We start from the raw sequence: 22551 nt of genomic DNA on the forward strand, positions 1-22551 counted from the left end.
ACCAATTCGTAGGAAAAATGTAAAAAAAGGGAAAAGGGTGGTAGTATCTACATATGTAGTACGTGGTCATTTGAATGTTTCGAAAATTTGTGTAAAAATATGTATGTACTAGGATTTTGTGTCATATCTCCAGTAATTTTTCTTCTTTTTCTATTCTACCCATTGTTATAACAAAGCATTTCTATTGGTATGTCCTTTGATATACTCATGCTGAAAATAAATATACAAAGCAATCAGTTAGGCATATATATGTGAAGCAAACACACAAAATACATACAATAAAGGATTGAATGAGTGAGAGCACAATGCCACATATACATGTGGGGATTCTTACCTTTGCTACCCCTGTTTCTCCGTATTCCAATTAAAGTTTAGCACTTTTGATTTAACAATATAGGTAAGTTTAATAGATTTAAGGTTTTAGTTTAGTTTAAATTACATTTGCAATAAAGTTAAATTTAGGTCATTCGCAGTAACATAAGTAATTACATTAGATATTAAAAGCACAAAGACACAGAAAACCGGCGCGGTAGTGGAGCGTTTCACTTTCGATGTTAATGGTAGCGGATCTTGTAAAAAACTAACTATTCAAAATGTTCTGTTGGCTTTGCGGCGACGCGAAAGGGTTGCGCAAGTGGTCAACCAGTGCTGATATTATTGGCACGTATGCAAATGTTGCCAGATATTGATAGCAAAGCGCGACACAAAGATGTCGCCTACATATGACCGTACAGTCGCTGCAGCTAATATTATCCTACAAACTCGGCTATCCTGACTATCGTTCGTCCTCGGACGATGGCTCCCATCTCTTCATCTGCTCAGCCACTGTTGAAGTAGACCTCGGACCCTCATGTTCGCCTACCTTGGTCACTTCATATCTACCGTGACGTAAAACTCTGGTCACCTTATAAGGACCTAAAAACTTTGGTCTTAATTTAAGTCCTGTTCCGAACTGTGTTCGTTTAATAGCTACTAGGTCATCAATGCGGTACTTTGTATCTGCGCACCTCTTCGAATTAAATGTTTTCCGATTTTCGGCCTGAATCTTCTCAATATTCTCTTTGGCTTTCTTACGTATACTTTCCCTCTCATCCTCAAACTGCTTAGTGGCGTCTTCCTTCAACATCTCCTGCAAATCTGTAATAGCCTGCATGCGCATATCAACCCCTGTTAATAGCTTAAATGGAGAAACCTTCGTACTCCTTGGCGCTGTATTATTTATTGTTTTCTGCACGTTGTCTACATACTTGTACCAAGAGCTCGGACTATCACCACAACTTTTGGCTAGCATTGGTACTACCACTTTATGCATCCGTTCTACTTGACCGTTTCCTCTTGGAACCCCAGTAGCTATGAGAAGATGCTGTATATTTTCTTCTTCACAGTATCTTTTAAATGCATTAGACGTGAACGCTGCTCCCCTGTCCGAAATAATACGCCTAGGTTTACCAAATACTGCTGCCTGTTTTTTCAACTTATCAAGGACCTCGTCGGTTCCCGTTGTTCTTGTTGGGTAAAGCCATACAAACTTGGAGAAACCATCTACAATTACGAGTATGTAAGTATAACGCTTGTTTGTTGCCTCCATCGGCCCGACATGATCTATATGGTAAGTTTCCAACGGTACGTCCTCTTTCTGAATTGGTGAAAGAAATCCTTCTTTCTTACCTTTTTTGCTCTCTGATACTATACATTCTATGCAACTCTTTACAAGTTTTACAACTTTAGGAGCTAGATTTGGAATATAAAAATTCTTCTCTACTGCCTCTTGGGTACGCTTGGCTGCAAAATGACCCTGCTTATGCGCTAGTCTGATTATTTCATCTTCCATAGAGCTCGGTACCACAACAAGTTCCTTGGTTGGATCCTTAAATAATACCCCCTGTTTTAGATAAAAATCTTCGTACTCCTCTCGTCCTGCGACCTTATGCACTGCCCTAACCCAGTCGTCACTTAACTGTGCCTGCCTTAGCCGATGTTGCAATGAGTCTTCCAACATTAGACAGGAAACCCTGCTTAATGCGTCCACGTGACGCATTTTGCTACCTGCTCTATGCTCAATTTCGTACTCGAAATCCTGCAAAAATAATGCCCACCGCGAAATCCTTGCAGGTACTTCCTTCTTATCCATTGTCATAGCAAACGCGTTGCAGTCTGTGATAATTCTGAATTTCATACCCAACAGGTACACTCGCCATTTTTTCAAAGCCTCTACAATAGCTAGAACCTCAAGCTCGTAAGAATGATAACGCTCTTCTGCTGGCTTTGTTTTTCGGCTCATGTACTGTATGGGATGAAACTCTTGATCGTCGCTGCATTTTTGCAATAGCACCGCACCGTAGCCGTATTTGGATGCATCTGCGTGAACTTCAGTCTGAGATTTTGGATTGTAAAGGTTAAGAACAGGTGCGTTAACTAATGCCATCTTTAGTTGCTGGAATGCTACAATCTCTAGTTCCCCCAAAAAAAATTTTTTATCCTGCCTAAGGATATCTGATAATGGCTTAGCTATTATTGCATAACCAGCAATAAACCGTCTAAAATAAGAAGTTAGTCCCAAAAATCGTTGAACGGACTTACGATCGTGAGGTAATGGGAAGTTATCTACGGCACGTGTTTTCTCTACCGAAGGTTTGATAGTGCCGTTCTCTATAACATAACCCAAAAATTCCACCTTTTCCTGTAGAAACTGACACTTCTTCCACTTTATTTGTAAGTTATATTCTTCAGCTCTTTTTAATACCCTTGCCAATTTCTCTATACCCTCGTCTATATTTTTTGAAGGAATGATTATATCATCCATATATGTGATTAATGTACCATCTTGAACCAAATCCCTCAGAACTGCAAAGATGTACCGCGAAAATACTGCTGGCGAGTTCGAAATACCGAAAGGCACGTATCGAAACTCGTACTGACCACAATGAGTCACAAATGATGTATATTTGCGCGAACTAACTTCAACAGGTACATGAAAGAAACCATTTGCTAAATCAAGTGTTGTGAAAACTAGCGAACTTTGTAATTTGTCGACTACATCGTCTATGAGAGGCATAGGAAAATTATCTCTCATAATCTTTTTGTTGAGACGCCTATAATCACAACAAAGTCGTTTACTCCCGTCTTTCTTTTTCACTAAGACGATTGGGGACGCATACTCTGACGTGCTTTGCTGAATTATACCCTTCTCGAGCCATTCCTGTACTTGGTTATCTACCTCACATTTCTCACTATAAGCAATTCTTCTTGGTCCCTGATAAACTGGTATATCATCTACTAACGTAATCTTCATCTCTACCGGTGATTCGTGTTGCATTTTCGGAGAATAATTATTTACCAAATTTTCTACTTTCGCTGATATCTTTTTATCGAGATGTTCTAGATTAGGATTTGCCAGCTTACTGTCGCTAATATCTTCAGCTATGCACAGACTTTCAAACTCTTGGAGAACTTCAAGCCTCTGCTCATTTTTAGCTGTATTGCAGACTCCCATGTCAACTACCTCAGTACTTTGTTTTTTCCGAAAAACTACCTCATCTTCTGTTACTAACAAGTCCACCAATTTTAATACATTGTTCCCTATAACCGCTGCATAAACGATATCTTTTTGCTTGACGACATGGAAGTTAATATTCAGTCTCAAGCCATCGACTACTACATCCATTACAAAACTACCCATTGTTGCGATTGTCCCTTCGCCAACACCCATCAAATTTCTTATATCCTGTTCTAATTCGATATTACCAAACCTTTTCCAAACATCTTCCCTGACCAAAGATAAATCGCTACCTGTGTCTAACAAGGCTCCGAAGGTGACCCCCTTGTACAAAATGTCCTTAAAAATCGAACAATTTCCTTTACCAAAAACCCTACGGTACCATTCGCTACTCATTATATTGGTCCTGTTTTTCTCGAGTTTTGGTTCTTGTTTAACGTCTTTGCTATTTGATGTACATGCTGAAGCAAGGTGTCCAGCCTTGCCACATTTAAAACAATTATTCGATGATTTCTGACAATCTTTAGCAAGATGTCCAACTTTGTTGCATTTAAAACATTTCCTATCTTTTTTGGCGGCATCAGAAGTTGACTGATTACTGCCAGTTCGTTGGAATTCACCTGCCTTAAAACCCTGTTTACCCACCTGAATTTTTTCATAAATTTGTATTTGATCTTTAAGTTCCTGCAGGGTGCGTGCTTGGTATAAGTTACTTTTGCCCATTTTTGAATCAGGAATACCTTCGATAAAATATTCGATTAAGCTTTTCTCATCTAATCTAATTGGCGCACCTATTTCCATTAAGCTGTACAAATATTCCCTATAATCTTCGTTTGCTCGCTTACGGCGATTCCTTAATGCCCGATGAACATCTATAGAGGAAACATACACCCCAAATTCCTGACGCAGTGCTTCTTTAAGCATGTTCCAATTCAAGACGTTACGCTGACTCCTAATAAACATTTTGGCTGCTCCCTTTAATAACTGTTTAGAATAAATGTATTTCTGCAGCTCATCCCAACCAACAGCCGTAGCATTGCTTTCAAACTCTAAAAGCCACTCCTCGATTGATTGGTTACTATTGCCACTGAATGAGGTCAGTGAATCCTCAATATCACGCAAAGTAAAATTGGACCGCCCTAATACTGCCTGAGGAACTGCGCTAACACATGAATGAGCTGAAGCATCATCGCCCGAGTCCGAGCCATCATCATTTAATAAGCCGTAATATTCGCAAAGCCTATCTTGAAGAGTTGCCTTTCGGCCGGTAGTCGAGCATCCTAATTCTTCTAATTTTCTCTTAAGCCCGTCTACCGTCAATCTAAAAATTTCTTCACGCTCCATTACGACCAGTTAAATTAAAAAAAAATGTTTCAATATTTAAAAATTCAATTAAATTTTAAATGGTAAATCAGTTAAATTACTAGTAAACTAGCTAAATACAATATATTATTGTACGGATATTTTAAGTTAATCTAATTTTATCTTTTATTTATTAGTTCTTATTATTCAGAGAGTACTGTAGAATATACAACAGTAGAACTATGCTAAGCAACAGACAACAAACAATTTCACTCGAGAATGCTTCTTTAAAAATTTTCTGTTTCTTTTAAATCTTTGCAAACTGTTTTATATTCTTTTTTCCTCCTTATTAATTTCTTGTAGATTTATTCTTTCCTTTACATTAGCTCTAGACATTTTCGTTTTAATTTATTCTTTACTTTAGCAAATTTTATTTAATCAACTTTAATTAGTTTTATGTATTTGTTAAAAAAAATTAAAAGGTAAGTACTATATACATAGAATTAATTTTCCGTACTACAAAACATGCATTCTTTACTCATACGTATCTTATATATTTTGCCACCAACTGTATCCGCTGCTACTGTTGCTTCTGCTGATATTCTTTCTTTGCTTAACCTCTGCTCGCTGCTTACTTCGCTTATGATTTCATATGTTGATGCTTATATGACGCTTACATTACTGTACACACAGCACAGTCAAGTTGATTTTTGATTATATTTTGTTTTGTATGAGAATATTTGCAATGACGTATTTGAATTTTTTTGTTTTTACTCTCACTTTCTCGCTCACACCACTTATAGTGCTTTATCCTTCGAACTTAAATCGACAAATTCAAGCCAAAACTTTTGTTGCTATGCACAGTTTCAGAGAGTTGCTATGGTTTTTTTTTTTTTTTTTTTTTTGACGCTGCCCACTATCTCTCTCTTATGCACTAGTTATTATTTTCGTTTTTATTTTTCTAAACTACGCCACAGTTTGACGCTCGTTTACCGTTTTGTGGGCTCGAAGCTTACTTTTCCCGTTCGTGACCTGATGCCACTTTTTAAAACTGTACTTTCGAATGTATAGATTTTTCACAATATGACCGCCTTTTTCTTTTTTCACGTACAGACACTGTACCTACTATCGTACTTGCTGACAATTTACAGCACTTTTACCTCTAACAGGAAATTTCAAAATTATTCCCCGCACTATGCATTTACATATATGTGGTTACACGTCCACTAAGGACTATTCTTACGCAAATTTATTTGCCACGTACCGTATACTCGAAGTATGCCGGCACCCAATTGTAATATGTTCTTTTACATATATTTACCGCGCACAATCTTACTTTTTTGCACGCCACTGTTTCTTAGTACACTGCAATTTGCGCATCAAATCTGCAGCTGTACATTTATATATTTTCTCTCGCACGCTCAAATGCATGCCCTGCCTACAACAATTGCAAAATGGTGGTTATCGCCAACCTAATTTTCCACTTCATGAAAAATTACTTTTTCCGTACAACTTTTCCGCACTTCCACTTACCGCTGACCGCACAAACTATCTTGAGAAATTTCTTTAAAATGTTTTTTCTATTTCTTCACATTCAGTATTTTTGATTTTTAATGTAATTTTCGTTTTCTATTAACTTGAAAAATTTGTGTATCTATTTTTGTGCACAGTACTGTATTGCTTCTTAGAATCTTCGATTCTTTTCTAAAATTACTTTTTACTTTTTAAAAAGGCTTTCAAGTTATTTTCTTTTATACAAATACCTCGATAGGCTCTTTTTAGAAAATTTTTTTTCTTTTTAAACTTTTTCTTAACTTTTCTTTCACTTCTGACACCACTGTGGGGATTCTTACCTTTGCTACCCCTGTTTCTCCGTATTCCAATTAAAGTTTAGCACTTTTGATTTAACAATATAGGTAAGTTTAATAGATTTAAGGTTTTAGTTTAGTTTAAATTACATTTGCAATAAAGTTAAATTTAGGTCATTCGCAGTAACATAAGTAATTACATTAGATATTAAAAGCACAAAGACACAGAAAACCGGCGCGGTAGTGGAGCGTTTCACTTTCGATGTTAATGGTAGCGGATCTTGTAAAAAACTAACTATTCAAAATGTTCTGTTGGCTTTGCGGCGACGCGAAAGGGTTGCGCAAGTGGTCAACCAGTGCTGATATTATTGGCACGTATGCAAATGTTGCCAGATATTGATAGCAAAGCGCGACACAAAGATGTCGCCTACATATGACCGTACAGTCGCTGCAGCTAATATTATCCTACATACATACGTAAATACCCATACACCTTTACACGGTCGAATGCACAGATATTTGTCTGATTGGATTGTGTTATCCTTTTGTGCTTCTAATATGCGGCTAAAAAAATATACGGACATACAAATATAAAGGTGACACATTAGTATTTGACCATAAATAATAAGCAGTGAACGCAGCATAAATACCATCGTAATAGACTCACACAATGCCAAATTGCTCACAAATGCTAACATTGTTAAGTCCTTGAAAAGGTCCTGAAATGCTCAGTTGGTTTTATGTCAAAATACGCTAAGGCAAACAAAACGGTAACTCAATGAGAAGTTATTAGCATTGATATCCTGCTGAAAAGGGTTGCGTATAGAATAAGATATGCGGATACAAGATAAAAGAGAAAACGTTTGGATAATGTGATCAGATCGATTAATAAAAACAAATGTAAGGCGAGATAACCTCCGAAGAGATTTTAGGCTGAGCTTCTCTCCCAATATGCGTCGTGCTCCTTTTTAATTTTTCCTTCAAATTGGCGTGACGGGACCTACTTGTTTTATGCTGACTCCGCACGGCATCTGCGAGGCAGATGGGTTTTCACTGAGAGCTTTTCATGGCAAAAATACACTCGGAGTGCTTGCCAAATACTGCCGAGGGGCGACCACGCTTAGAAAAATTTTCTTCTAATTGAAAAACCTTATTTCTAAATTTTTGATTTTGCTTTGCCCGGGGTATGAACCCAGGACATTCTGTGTGGTAGGCGGAGTACGCTATCATCACACCACGGTGGCCAGATTGATTAGTGCTTTTATGAAATATTTGCTACTCAAGAATTTAATTTTGTCTTTTGCATTGATTTATTTTTATTTAATGACAAATGAAGAACTTACTTACAAACGATAATGAGATATAAGCACAAATCAAATTGATTTATTGAGTGTTTTTCGACGCGAGTGCTAAGAAATTGGTAAAGACAAAAACTAGAAATATAGAAATAATACACTAAAAAGATAGGACTGCCGACTTCTTATTTAAGTTCTGAAATTAATTACCCAAAATTAAGTTACATGTTAAAGCTGAAGATTGAAATCTTAAAATTAGGATAAAGAATAACGGCAAATCAGGAGAAAACAAATTAATACAGAAGACCAATGACTTAAAATTAATTAAAACATAAATTTAAATAATAGTTGTTTAATACTTATCATTACAAAACCAAAAATAAATTCTATAGACTATAGGCTTACCACTAAAAGTCGAAGAAAATAGACCAATTACTGAATGCAAATAAATAAATATTGAGAGAATGGTACATAGACTAAATGCCAAGGACAGGCACTGACTAAGAAGTTACTTCACACTCCAAATTGATGAATAAATGCACAAGACTAAAGACTGAAGAGTTAATTCTTACGACTGAATACTAAAGCTAAAATACTACGGACTAAAGCGTAAAGTTTAAAGACTAAAGCAAAGGCTAAACACTAAAGATTAAGACTTAAGCCAAAAAATTATTAACCTAATACTAAATACTAGACACTAAGGACTGAAGACTAATAAATGGAGACTACAGAATAAATAATAAAGGCCAACTGAGACAAAAAGGTCAAAGACTAAAGGCTAAAGACTAACGATTCAAAACTAAAGACTAAATACACAATATTAAATCTAAAGATTTCATACTAAGAACTAAAGCCAGGGACTGAATACTTAATATTGACGACTAAGGAGTAAGGACTAAAAACTAAACACTAATAACCAAAATCGTAAAATAAAAGATTACAACTTATTAGACTAAAGACAAAAGACTTAATGCTAAGCACTAAGCACCTAAAGACTAAAACTAAAAACTTAAATGAAAACGAAAGCAGAAGAACTTTTTCTTTATGATTACTTACTTACTTACTTACTTAGTTGGAGCTTAGCCGTTTAAACTGTTACGCTTAGACTATAAATATTATGAGATAAAGGCGTTAAAAACACACTTCGGTACTATAAAAAACCTAAAAATTTAAAAAAATTTAAATCTAAAGTTAAGAAATAAAAAAAAAGATTAAATATTGATAAAAAAAACTAGGACAAATACTTTAAATAAAAGATTGAATATTATAGACTTATATTTAAAAACTAAGCCCGAGCATATTTGCGGGAACTCGCTGGGAAGCAGTTGCACAAAAATCTTACAAAAATGTTTTTAAAATTCAGTTTCCAGGTACACAATTTTGTAAATATTTTTGTGAAATTTCCTGGAGAACTTCTAGTTAGAATTATAAAAAAATTTTTAAATCTGGCTGAAATGTTCCGAGCACTCTGAAAGCATTATAATCAATAACTGGAAAACTTAAGATTGGATAATGTGAAAAAAGATCGCAAAGGCAGAATGTGTCCATAGTGTTACCAGAATTTGTATGATGACCAAACGGAAACAACCCAAATAGGTGCGATAGAATAACTCCGTCCTCTTGGCAAATGCCAGAGTTATCTAGGACTTAGCTTAATTTCTGCCTCGAGATCTTGCACCTCTGTCGCCTCTAGTAGATGGGTCCTTGACCTCGCCAGCGCAGGAAATTAACACAGAACACACTGACGAGGCTGAAGTTATAAGCATGTGACGCTAGAAGGCAGTGTCCAGTTAAAATGCCCACCATGAGCCTAAGGTCTTCACTCATTGGAGATATGAGCTAGTGCTTTTTTCCAAGCCCTTTCTGCTTGATGGAGCAAATGCAACTCTTGTCTCTTTTCGATTTCTGTATTGAGACGTCTACTATCGATTCATCGAGTGCTGCTGGAAAATTTAAATAAAAAGTTTCCAAAAACTACCTGATGAAGTATGCTAGCAAACTATAAATCTTTTTGATGGTTTTATACTTAATAAACACGCACCAACATATATTCCTTAGATACACACATACCAAACCACGAAAGCAAATACGCACATATACATTTACAAGGTATTTATAAACACAACCACACATAGCCCTCGGCGTCTTCACTAGAATGTTAAGCATTTCACGGCTCATTAAAACTTTCACGGAATATTTTAATGATTGGTGTCAACTTAGTTGGAGATATATACATCCACATATTTACGTAGGAATATTTTAATACCACGTTAGACTTACATACATACATTTTACACTTGCATAGCTTCAAAAAAAACCTATACATACGTATACCTAATTCAAAGCCAGTGAAAAAATATATTTCTGAGTGTCGCACAACAAATTCGCAGAAGGTCTAGGCATATGCCGCCATCATTCGCTTTGTGATACAAAGCAGCTGTGCGCACAAACTTTTAAATATATGCATAATCAAATATTTTATATTAATATATATTGTATATTTGTGTACGTATGAATTAAACAAGCTAATTTGCATAAAGCTCATTTACTGGTATTTATATAGAATGTTGGTAATTAAAATTGTGTAAATAATTATGCAGTGTAAATAATTTATAAGATTTATGACATTTGATATGTTTGAACAGTGCTAAGATATCTTGAAATAAACATATGTATGTATGTGTGCACTTATTCAAGAATGTATGCCTTTACCTCAATGATATTTGCTTTTGGGAGGGTGTTATGTGAAAACTGGGAAATTTTCAAATGTTATTAGTAAGAATGGCGTATGTATTTTTAAACACAGTTAAAAATGTGTTATTTTTGTTTTTTACAAAAACATAACTACATACTGATGGAAAATAATGTACGGCGAAAATAAAAACCGAATGCCTGCAAAAAGAGATTTAAGACTAAAATTGAGAGTCTTAAATTAGAAAACTAAATTAAAAATAGCAATATGAAACTGTTTCGCTATTGAATGACAAATAAATAGTATTGATATAATCGTGATGGCGGTAGCGTTGCTTATAATGCTTCAAGTTCCATTTCAAGAGCTTAAAAATATTTCCCACTATTTGGATTAACAAAATATACATATATATATTTAAAATGCAGAAAAAAATAAAAAATTAAAACTAAAAATATTAAAATATATAGATGAAAATACAAAAGTTAAAATTAAAAAATAAAATAAATAAATGTAAGGCGCGATAATCTCCGAAGAGATTTTAGGCCGAGCCAAGGCCTAAAAGGCCAGTTTAAAAAATAAAAAACAAAAATTAAAAATTTAAAATGGAAATTTTAAATTTGAAAAAAAAGCAGAATTAAACTATAAAAGCGAAAAACTAAAAACTTGAAACAAAAAAAAAACCTAAAAATAGAAAGTATTAAAAAAAAATTAAAAACTGCAAGCTTAAAGATTTAAATTAATAACCAAAAACTAGGAGCTAAAAACAAAATATAAAAATCTAAAAATCGAAAGTCAACAATCAGATATCACAAACATAAAATAATTAACAAAATTAAATATTAAATACTAAAAAAAAAATTATATATAAAAAATTTTTACCTAAAAATCTAAGCTTAAATTTATATAAAAATAAAACTCAAAATAATTAATTTAAACATTAAAATTAATATAAATATTAAAATTAAAATTGAAATAAAAATTAAAAGTAATATCAAAATTAAAATTTAAGCTCAAACAAAATTGGAAATAAAATTATATTTAAAATAGAAATAACAATAAAAATAAAATAATAATAATAAAATTAAAATCAAGATTCAAATTTAAATTAAAAATGTAATTAAAATTTAAACTAAAAAATAAAATTAAAATTAAAACAAAAACTTAAATTAAAATGAAAGTAAATAAAAAGTTAAATTAAAATTAAAAAAACTTAAACTAAAATACAAATAAAATAAAAACTTAAATTAAAACGAAACTAAAATTGAAATTATAATTAAAATTAAGACTAAAATCTAAAATAAAATTAAAATTTAAATTGAAATTAAAGTAAAAGTTAAAACTAAAATTGTAGATTAAATTAAAATTAAGAATAAATATAAAATTCAAATTTAAATTAAATTTCAAATTAAAAATAAAATTGAAATTAATAGTAAAATCAAATTTAAATTAAATTTTAACTAAGTTAAATTAAATTAGAATCAAAATTTAAATTTAAAAATAATTGTTTAAATTAAAAATTCCAATAAAATTTAAATTATAATTCAACTTATAAATAAAATCAAAATTAAAAATTAAATTAATATTTATATTAAAACTAAAAAAAAATAGTTTATTTAAATTGACAATAAAATTTAAATTATAATTCAACTTATAAATAAAATCAAAATGAAAAATTAAATTAAAATTTATATTAAAATTAAAAAAAAAAATTATTTTTATTTAAATTAGCAACAAAATTGGTATTATAATTCAAATTAAAAATAAAATTAAAGTTAAATTTAGTATTAAAATCAAAATTAAAATTATAATTCAAATCAGAATTAACATTAAATTTAAATTTTAATTAGAAATAAAAATAAAAATTACTATAAAATTTAAATTTAATTAAAAAATAGTTGTTATCATTCTAACTAAAGTCGACCGCCTTTTAGTCACTGTGTATTACTCCACTACTTATTGCATTCCATTACCAGCTTCACTTTACTTTCATTGCTACGAGGTTAGTAGGTGAAAAATTTCATGTAGAAAAACTGGTTTTGCGCAAGCAACATTGATGAGTCAACCAGAAAAGTACTTACAAGTCATATATTACTCACTTGCGGATGAAGGTACAAATTAAATAATCGTATTTGTAAAGCTAATTAAAACGAAAATAAAATACAATTGAAGTTACTGAGCAAGCTGTCATATTAAAATTGTAAAAATATAACAAAATCTCAAGTTAAGATGCCTGTGGCCGGAAACGAGCTTTGATTGAAAGCAGTGATTTAATTTCATACCCATATCGTACAAACACATTATAGGGTCACCCCTGGTCCACCTTTATGGCGATATCTCGAAAAGGCATCCACCTGTAGAACTAAGGGCCACTCCCTTTTAAAATAATATTTAATACCTTTCATTTGATACCATTGCCATAAAAACACATCCCAGGGTTACCCTAGGTTAATTTTTCTACATGGTGATTTTCCCTTATTTGACAAAGGATGAAGGAAAATCGTTCGAAAAAACGTCACCCTTGGTCTATAATTTGGTCGATATATCCCAAACGTATGTGATATGGAATTAAAAACCACTTATAGACCACATACAAAACCCTACGAAACCAACGCAACTAAGCTTTGAGCTGAGTATGTAATGTTCGGTTACACACGAACTTAGCCTTCCTTACTTGTTTTTTATAAAGCTTGGTACAACAGAAGATCAATGTTTTCATACAACAATTTATTAACTCCATATTTATTACTATTGCAATAGAAACAAATTGAATAAAAACAATCAATTTCTGAGAGAAAAAATTATCACAAATCGAATTTGTGAGTGCACCTCATAGTCCCGACAATTTTCAGAAATCCGGACAACACAATACCGCGTGGATATAATGTCGGATTTGGTCGTGTCGGGATTATGAATTGTCGCGATCTACTCGTTTTGGGATTATGAATTGTGCGCGATCTAGTTGTGTCGGGACTATGTGTTTCGTGGTTTTGTATTTCGGGATTTTGTAATTCGGGATTATGTTATACACTCCAAACTTATTTGCTAAGTTCAATATTGTTTTTGCCTCTAATTTGATTGGAATGCAATTTCAGCGTTTCGTTTGTATAAGTTTTTTATTAAAATATATTTATTATTATTTTATGCACTTGCAAAGTATTTACTTATGAGAATTCAAAGTTCACTTAACTAATTTATAAATGCAGGTTTTGCCATAAATACTTTGTTAGTTGATTTTGTAGCGCTCGTGTGCTAACAAGTACAGTTAAGCGGTGTTTTAGTGATTTAGTTTGTATTAAATCGAAAGTGAAGAAATGAGCTCAAATTTCTTTGTTCGCCATTCATTTCAATGCTCGCTTTTTATAGCGTTTATTGTTCTTTTTTCATTGCAATGGTGTGCGTTTGCCGCAGATTTTCGTAAGTAACGATTTCTGTTTATCGGGATGTTTTTTAAACTAGTTTTGTGAAACTTTTCCTTAAGTTATCATTCAATTGGCACAAACATTGATTGATTTGCTTAGAACTCGTATTATACCAAAAAAGGACGCTTGGATTAAGATGGTGCGTCAAAGTGTTAATAAAATGTTTCTTCTGAACCCAAGCTATTTTGTTGTGGCATGCACATTCGTAAAGAAATCGATTGAGCTTCCGAGCTTATTCACAAAACATTAGATATAATGTGAGTATGTGTAAATGATAGCAGATATTGCAATAAACGGTTAAACAGAAAAATCAGATATCCAGCCATCAGCGCAGAAATCTGTAAACATCTCCGAGAGTAAGTGTTCGAAATTCCCACATATGCCCCTTGACCTAGCCTTACCTAATGATGGGTACATCGAGAAAGCGAGTGTCCTTCAAAAACGTTAGGATTACTCACTGTATATCTACCTAGGTTATAAAATAGCTACCATTTAACTATTTCAATGACTTCAAGAGGGAAAGACGAGCCATAACTGATTTTTCCTGGATTACGCCGGCACATTGAAGCCTGGTACCTTAATGGAAGCACCAATTTCCAGAACGTACGAGATCTATATCCGGCAGAGGACCATCAACATCGATAACACTCAAACCCTTCGCTAAAATAACAAAACAACATCAACCGATATTTAAGAAGCTAAAAGGGGTTTCTCAGTGGGATATGTTTATTTTTGAATTTTTTCGGCCTTTCACAGTGATACATTTTTATTTTCAAAAGATTTCTTATTGTCACTGAGACTTTTTAGTGTGATTTGTAGGCTTCATTTTTTTCAAAACTGTTACTTTGCAATCTTATTTGGTTTCGGTAATAGTAAATCTACATTTGCGGGTTATTCACGGATTATTTCCAGGACCATTTCAAAATCATTGCTGTATTGTTCGCGAATAATTTTGGAATAATGGCGGTACTTTTTTGCAGTGATGTCTGGATGATTCTAGGACTATTTCGAGATCATTAGGGATGGTGTTAGAGAAAATTTTGAGACTGTTTGGACGACTACTGCGTGATATATTGGTAGGCGACTATTTTAGAAAAATTTCGGAATCATTTACTTTGGAATCATTTAGTAGGGTTTGGAAAAATGTATTTATGAATGAGAAAAGAGAATGGATTGTTATTGGTTTAACGTCGACCTGTTATCGGCTTGTTATCAATAAAAACTGTTTTCAAAGAATTACCCTTTTATTATAGAATTATCGAGGAGTTATCGCTTTACTGATGAGTAGTACTTCAATACAATAGTTTTGGATGATTGCGCGAACGCAAAATCTGCGGAAACATGTAGATTGCCTGCCGGATGATTGCTTCAGATATTCCAGAAGGGCAGGCGAGGGGATACACGTGTACACCAAGGGTTCCAAGCCAATAGAAGGTGTAGGGTCTGCTTATACTGTGCTGATCCGAAAATATACAGATGCTACAAGCTAACAGATCACGATAGCGAAGTAGTAGCTGTCAACAAAGTAGTAGAAACATTGGAAGAAAATAGCTTAAGCGGCAGCCACGAAAACTTTTATATTGTTAACCAAGCAGCTATTAAGGCAATAATCTCGCATGGCACGACAGGTGAAGAAAATCGAGATTGGGCGAAACATACATATTTCTGGTGTTCAAGAATATATGGGAATAGATGCAAATGAAAAAGCTGATGAGCAAACTGGAAAGGGAGCATCACCGAAGCTTGCACCGTAGACGACCCAATAAGATTGGTCGAGGTTAAGTGAAGAAGAGAGTTGCAAGCAGGAAAAGCGAGGACCCAATCTCGGGTCCCCCAGCGGGTTAGGGGGTCAGAATATACCCGCGGTAGGTATGCTTAGAGGTGACTAAAATACTAGATTCAAGGGGCTGTGTAGCGCAATCCTTCAGGTTTCCAGCGCATTATATAGCTTCTCCAAACCCAATTGTCAACCTCACCTATCAGCGGCGAATCCTGTTTCACTAACAGACGAGCCTCTGGCGACCCCAAGCTCCTCATGGAACTTGGGGGGGGGGGGGTTGGGAGGGATGGCCTGAAGGTTTAATATGGCCGCATTAATCGTTACCGAGATGGTCGCGCTAGCGCCTTAATGGTGCTGTGTTACCGGAGCGTACCGGATCTGTATCCGGCAAAGGACCATCACTTCAATAACACTCCCCAAAGCCTTCGGGGAGCAACTTTATCGCTACAACAACAACAAAAACAACCCAATCTCGGGGCTGGATAATGCCGAAAATTATGTGGAGATTTTACAGCCTTAGACTTGCATATTTACCCTTATAATTAAAATGATATTACAGTAGGCACATGACGGGTATTCTGACTACACTGCCTTCTGTGGTCACACAATTTCAAATTAGGCCTACTTAGTTATAGCAGATATAGGACGTGTGGTATTCAGGAACAAACCCTCCAGCACGTTTGGAGCGAGTGAACTGAGATCGCCAGGCTAAGAATCTAGCTATTTGGAGTGATACAGCTATCAGATCTAAAGGCATCCAGCGACACTGGCCCTAGAAAACTTGTTGTATTTTACAAGAGGTCGAAATTTGTATAACATAAGTCCTAGGTTTTGATATTGTTTTTCAGTTTGGTTGTTGAACAAACTTCTAGTAGGGCTGTGGACTCACTCAGTTTATGTGAAGTCCTCACGGTCGATCATTTACGTGTAACTTTATTTTTTAATAAAGCAATCACATATATCAACACTTATATTTATCTACAACAAGGAAACCCGAGAACAGAAGCATTCAGAAAAATGTCGCACGCCGCTCCCCTGGATAACTATAAGATAACTAAGAAAAGCAATCAAGCATACATAAAGCTTCGTCGTTTAAATGATTTGGCTTTTGTTGTTGATTTCTTAATACTTTTTCTTTTTGAAACTTTTGACAATATCGTTAATTTGTCTTTGCGACAACACAGCCAATCCCGTAACAAAATGTCACTTTGGCGATGAAAAATGTATGATTGAGCAGGCTACCAAATTGTTGAAGAAAGCCGCCACAGGAATACCTGAAAAAAATATACCCAGTCTGGAACCGTGGAAAGTGGCAAAAATTGAAACGCTGGGCGATAAGAGCAAAGCCCTTAATGTTGATTTGGTCATGTCTAATGTGGAATTTTACAACTATACGAAGGCAAGCGTAAGCGGAATCAAGTAAGTTTCTGAAACAAAAAATTGGAATATTTATGAGAAATTTATGCAAGTTGTTTGAGATTAATTAAATTATTAATGTATTTATATCATTTATCACCTTTTGATCTATTTCCATAACCTTAAAAATATTATTTATATCATAATTTTATAATTTCTTTTCTTATGCTTTTTCTGTCTTTAATTTAAACTTTGTTCCCTTTTGATATCAACTTGTTTATATTTCTTTTACAATTTTTTTTAACAAATTCTTCTTATTAAAATTTATTTGCATAAACTACAATGTGGATTAAAATCGTATAGTTTATGTGTACCTAATTTTGTATAAAAGGAATAGCAATGTAGGCAATACTTAGAGACAAGAGGCATGCGCCGTTACACAAGTATGTTTGGTAGAGATTTGGAGTTCAAAACTCAACTTTCGAAAAGCTAGCTGAATAAGAAGTGAATTCAGAAACATGCCCCAGTAACCATCGCCGTGTGCGAATTTTGTAATTTTCTGAAATTTGTTTGTTTGTTTTTATACCTTTCATGAACATGAAATAGTATATTAACTTTGGTCCGATGTTTGTAACGTTGAGAAATATATAAGATAGACTCACCATTAAGTATACCGATTGATCAGGGCGACGAACTGAGTTGATATAGCCATGTCCGTCTGTCCGTCCATCTGTCTGTTTGAACGCAAACTAGTCCCTCAAATTTTGAGACATCTCAATGAAATTGGCACAAGGATGTATTTTTGTATTATATTAGACATTTGTCGGATCCGGTAGGATCGGACCACTATAACATACATCCCCCACACAACCGATCGTTCAGATAGAGACGATTTTGGTCATTCCTGCCGCAATTTGGAAAGTATAAACGTGAAACTCGGTGATATATATTTGAATATATCATAGAAGATTTTTTGAAAAAATTAATTTGTTCGGAGCTATATATAGTATATATCCCATACAACCGATCGTTCAGATAGAAGAATCGTTGGCAATTTCTCCCTTAATTTCTAATATAAAAACGTTAAACTTAGTGATATATATTCTAATATTTCATAGAAGATTTCCTGTAAAAATCATTTCGATCGGAGCTATATATAACATATATATCCCATACAACCGATCGTTCAGATAAGGGGGTTTTTACCATTTTTTTTATATTTATCTTAAAATCGTTTAGGTATGTACATCTGTTCTCTATATATTTCTTATCTTATACAGCGCATTATTTGAAGATTACGAACGGAATAAGATTATTGTTCAGCCCCATTCATGATAGGTATGAAGTCCTCGGCACAGCCGAAGGCAGTCAAGTCCTTACTTGTTTTTGCTTATATTTATTTGTTTAAAAACTCTGTTAAGGTCTTTTTTTTAATCTTCTTTTAAAATTCATATCCTTATTTTTTTTAATTTTGAAAAAATTTAATTTTTAACTTAAATACACTGAAAAAATATAATTTTATTAAAAAAAAAAAAATTTTTATATTGTAAATTGGGTTTTCATGATTTTTAACTTTTTACTTTTTCTAAATTAATATTGATATATAAAACTCCGCCGAATTTTGTGTATAAAATATTTAAAAAAAAATAATTTATTTATTATTTTATTGTTATGTAAATTCTGTTTTATATTTCATCTAAATTTTTTCGTCTTAATTCCTTTTAATGTAAAATTTTATTTGGTTTTTTTTTTGTCTTATTTAAACTTATATTTCATGATATGCAGTTTTTCACTATGTGCCATATATTTTTTTATAAAAAATTAAAAAAATTTTCATGCTTTTTAACTTTGCTTTGTCTTATTTTTTTGTTAAGTTCTTTGCTGTTCTTATTTTTTACATTTTTTTAAATCAGTTTTAAATTAATATTGATATAAAAAACACCGCCGAGTTCTTTGAATAAAATATTAAAAAAAATTTATTAAAAATTTGTTGTTTTACTGATATTTAAATTCTGTTTTATATTTCACCTAAGTTTTTTCGTCTTAATTTCTTTTAATGTAAAATTTGATTTGGTTTGTTTTTTTTTGTTTAATTTAAACTTATTTTTCATGATCGCATTTTTTCACCATGTACCATTTATTATTTTATAAAAATTAAAAAAAAAAATGTATATAAAAATAAAATTTGTATATTGTAAATTGGGTTTAATACTTTTTAGCTATGATTGTTCTCATTTTTTTTTTTTCTAATTCTTTGCTGTTCTTATTATTTACATTTTTTAAATCAGTTTTAAATTAATATTGATATATACACCGCCGACGAATTCTTTGAACAAAATATTTAAAAAAGGCAATAGAAAATTGCTTGTTTTATTGTTATTTAAATTTTTTTATAATTAAACTACATCTTTTTAGTCTTCACTGCGTTTAATTTGATGTTTCATTTCTTATTGTTTTATTTAAACAAATTTTTCATGATATGCATTTTTTTCATTATTGCCATATATTTTTTTATAAAAAATTTAAAAAAAAAATATGGTTTTGCTTTGACTGCATTTTCTGTGCATCACTTTTTGTTTAAGTTTTTCTCGCACTCCTATACTTAATATAAATAATTGAGAAAGTTAAATTTTTTGTTCAAATTATTAATGTTTTTTTTTTTATTGTTTCAATATTGTTTCAATAGAGGCTTCACAAAAGATCTCAGCAAACCAATGAAAATTGTAACCCGCAATATTAATCCACACATGACAATTAAGGCGCATTACAAAATTAACGGTAATATACTTGTGCTACCAGTAATAGGCGAGGGTGAAATGACAATGGTATTGGATAATGTGAAATCACGTTTTACAACCACAATTAAAGCGCAGGAGCGTAATGGCAAGCATTATATGTCAGTGGATAATATTAAAATTGAAAGCTCTGTGGATAGGTGAGTTAATGGCAATTGAAATTGAAATCTGTCTGTTTGCCTCTCTCTTTCTCTCTAACTCTCTCTTTCTTTCCAGAGTTACAACTGAAATGACAAATCTTTTCAATGGCGACAAAACTCTTTCAGAGAGCATTCTAGAAGTAATGAATGAAAATTGGCGCGTGCTCAGTGATGAACTTACGCCGAGAATAAACGCAGCCTTGGCGCATAGCCTCGAAGAGTTATTGACGAATTTCTTTATTGACATACCTTATGAGGATTATTTTTTGACCGAATAAATTGAAGAGATTTTAATATAAACTATGCACGGAAAAAACTGTTTTTTTTTTTAACTATTAGCCAGTATTTTCTAGGTTTGATACTAAGACAAATACCCCCCTGCGGTTAAGTCTTACATGTGAGGGAATTTACTTTTAGGGAAGTTGACAATAAAGTCTACTTAACTTGTCAGCTGAAATTTACAAAAAGGCGTTATTTTCGGAATAGTGTGTGAATTTTGTGTTAAGTTAAAAATGGAAGCAAAACGTTTTTTTTTTAAGACCTTAGGCTACTAGCCAATAGAATAGCGAACAATTTTACTAAAAAGTTAGGCGAAGGCTTTAAAATTGGGCAGAATTTCAAAAGAAAATGGTGACCTGGTAGCCCATGTCTAGAGAGTGGCTACATTATGGATAGGACACTCTCTACACTCTGGGACGAAGAGAGCTAAGAAGCACGCAGAAAAGATATTCAAGTATGATTGGACGTTCTTAAAGCTGCATCAGAGCTTTTGAATGCAAGACGGAACAGATTTTCGCTACATATACCACAAATTAGGAAGAGCCCGTGACAAGAAAAAGAACTCATCAATACACCAACGAATTTAAAGCCACCTTCAATGGCACAAAAATGTCCAATCCAATTTGTCTGCACTTGGTTTTAACGCAAGACTTAAATGGAATAAGGTTTTGCAAAGAATAAGAACAAAAATATAAGATAAATTTGAACAGAATGGGATAGAGGGTAAAAGAAAGAAATAGGGCTTGCTTTTTAAATAAACGGTAACCAAGTTTCGGGCAGGACTAAGTCTGCCGGGTATACTAGTTCTTTAAACGGTTTTATTTAGCTTGACTTGACAGGCCGGCCGGCCGGCCATTGGGAACGAGTTTTGTAATTAAAATTTAAGTAACTTCCCGATAAGCCACAAGCATGGTATATAGTTCAGAACCCGATGACAATGGAATAATAAGATAAAAAAATAGGAGGCGCATGGTACGAATTATTAAAAAAAATTCGTATTTGTGTGTCCGATTTGCCTCATATTTGGAACACATGTTACATACAGAAATATAAATCGTTTTATGAAAAAAATCCCGCTAGGTGCGGATCGGAATATTAAAAATACTCGTATTTGTCCTCCGATTTTGCTCATATTTGGAACAAATATTACATACAGGCCGGTAGAAGTGAAATCAAAATACTTTGGAGTTCGAGGAGAGACAAGAATACGTGCGCAGAGTCGAGTAAAGTCTTTGGAAGGATTATGTATTGAGGAATTAGATTGTAACAAATTGTCAGGAAGGAGTCCTTGTAACAGTGAGCCTCTAAATGAACTAAGTAGAATGAGAAATAATAGACAATTAAATAAAGACTAAAACTAGAAAAAAAAAGTAAAAAAAAAATTAAGTTAAAGGATTTTATTGAAACCAATACTTACATAAAGTAATAATAATACTGTAACGAATTTACTGAAATTCCTCTTATTTGCAACCGTCTACTAACGTTTTAATCACTAAACTGTTGAATAAATAACTCCACTATTCCATAATGCAAAATGGCCTTTATTCAAGTACTTCACAAATAACACTATTACTTCTCGACAAATAGCGTACTTAAATCAAACTGAATTGTCATGCCTCAACTGTTGCTGCTTTTGTACTGTTTGATTTCGTCGTTGACATATTTCTAGGCGCTTCTATTTCTAGAATTTACTAGTTAGTTAGCAGCTATACATTTCTCAGCTATAACTACAGATGCACGATTTTATAGCTTCTCTCATAGCCCATGCGCGTGTATATGTGAGTGATACTTGCACAAATGATTGCATACCTTTGGGAGTATCCCAGATATATGCATGTATTTGTGCGATACTCTCCGCTGCTTATATGGACATATGTATATACATAATGATTGATTTATTGACGTGCGTACAAGTCACTCCTTATTGTTGGCTTAGAGATGATAGTATCCCTCATTGTTGCTAATATTCGTCCCAATATTAAAATACAGAAAATAGATAATACTAATCAGCAACCTCCTCATCAATCTAGGGCGTTGATCAGACAATTAAATAAAAGCGTTGTGCACGTGAAATTTCTAAAAATGTGAGGCGTAGCATAACTTAATGAAGTTTCAGTTGGTTTTACTTATGACTATCAATAGAAACTTGACGCATCTAACGCTTTTATTTATTTGTCTGATCAACGTCC

At 33.1% G+C, this 22551-nt stretch overlaps 1 protein-coding gene and 1 long non-coding RNA gene across 2 annotated transcripts in view; one reads left to right on the top strand and one right to left on the bottom strand.

The window, feature by feature from the left end:
* Nucleotides 1–22551, bottom strand: part of LOC137249524 (uncharacterized) — a 519870-nt gene that overhangs the window by 103849 nt on the left and 393470 nt on the right. The window lies entirely within an intron of this gene.
* On the top strand, nucleotides 13826–20412 carry LOC137249516 (circadian clock-controlled protein daywake-like). Its single transcript, XM_067781098.1, has 4 exons — nucleotides 13826–14007; nucleotides 16977–17211; nucleotides 19835–20083; nucleotides 20160–20412. Exons 1-4 carry the CDS (start codon nucleotides 13905–13907, stop codon nucleotides 20359–20361), a joined length of 789 nt encoding a protein of 262 aa, XP_067637199.1. The 5' UTR covers nucleotides 13826–13904; the 3' UTR covers nucleotides 20362–20412.

This window comes from Eurosta solidaginis, chromosome 4 (genome assembly GCF_040869045.1).
Source record: "Eurosta solidaginis isolate ZX-2024a chromosome 4, ASM4086904v1, whole genome shotgun sequence".
NCBI lineage: Eukaryota > Metazoa > Arthropoda > Insecta > Diptera > Tephritidae > Eurosta > Eurosta solidaginis.

What these genes read in the sequence shown, in the direction of transcription:
- LOC137249516 (XM_067781098.1), top strand. Translation starts at nt 13,905, where the DNA reads ATGAGCTCAAATTTCTTTGTTCGCCATTCATTTCAATGCTCGCTTTTT. An exon ending in GCAAGCGTAAGCGGAATCAA is followed by an intron (nt 17,212 to 19,834) that starts GTAAGTTTCTGA and finishes TTGTTTCAATAG; the next exon opens with AGGCTTCACAAAAGATCTCA. An exon ending in ATTGAAAGCTCTGTGGATAG is followed by an intron (nt 20,084 to 20,159) that starts GTGAGTTAATGG and finishes CTTTCTTTCCAG; the next exon opens with AGTTACAACTGAAATGACAA.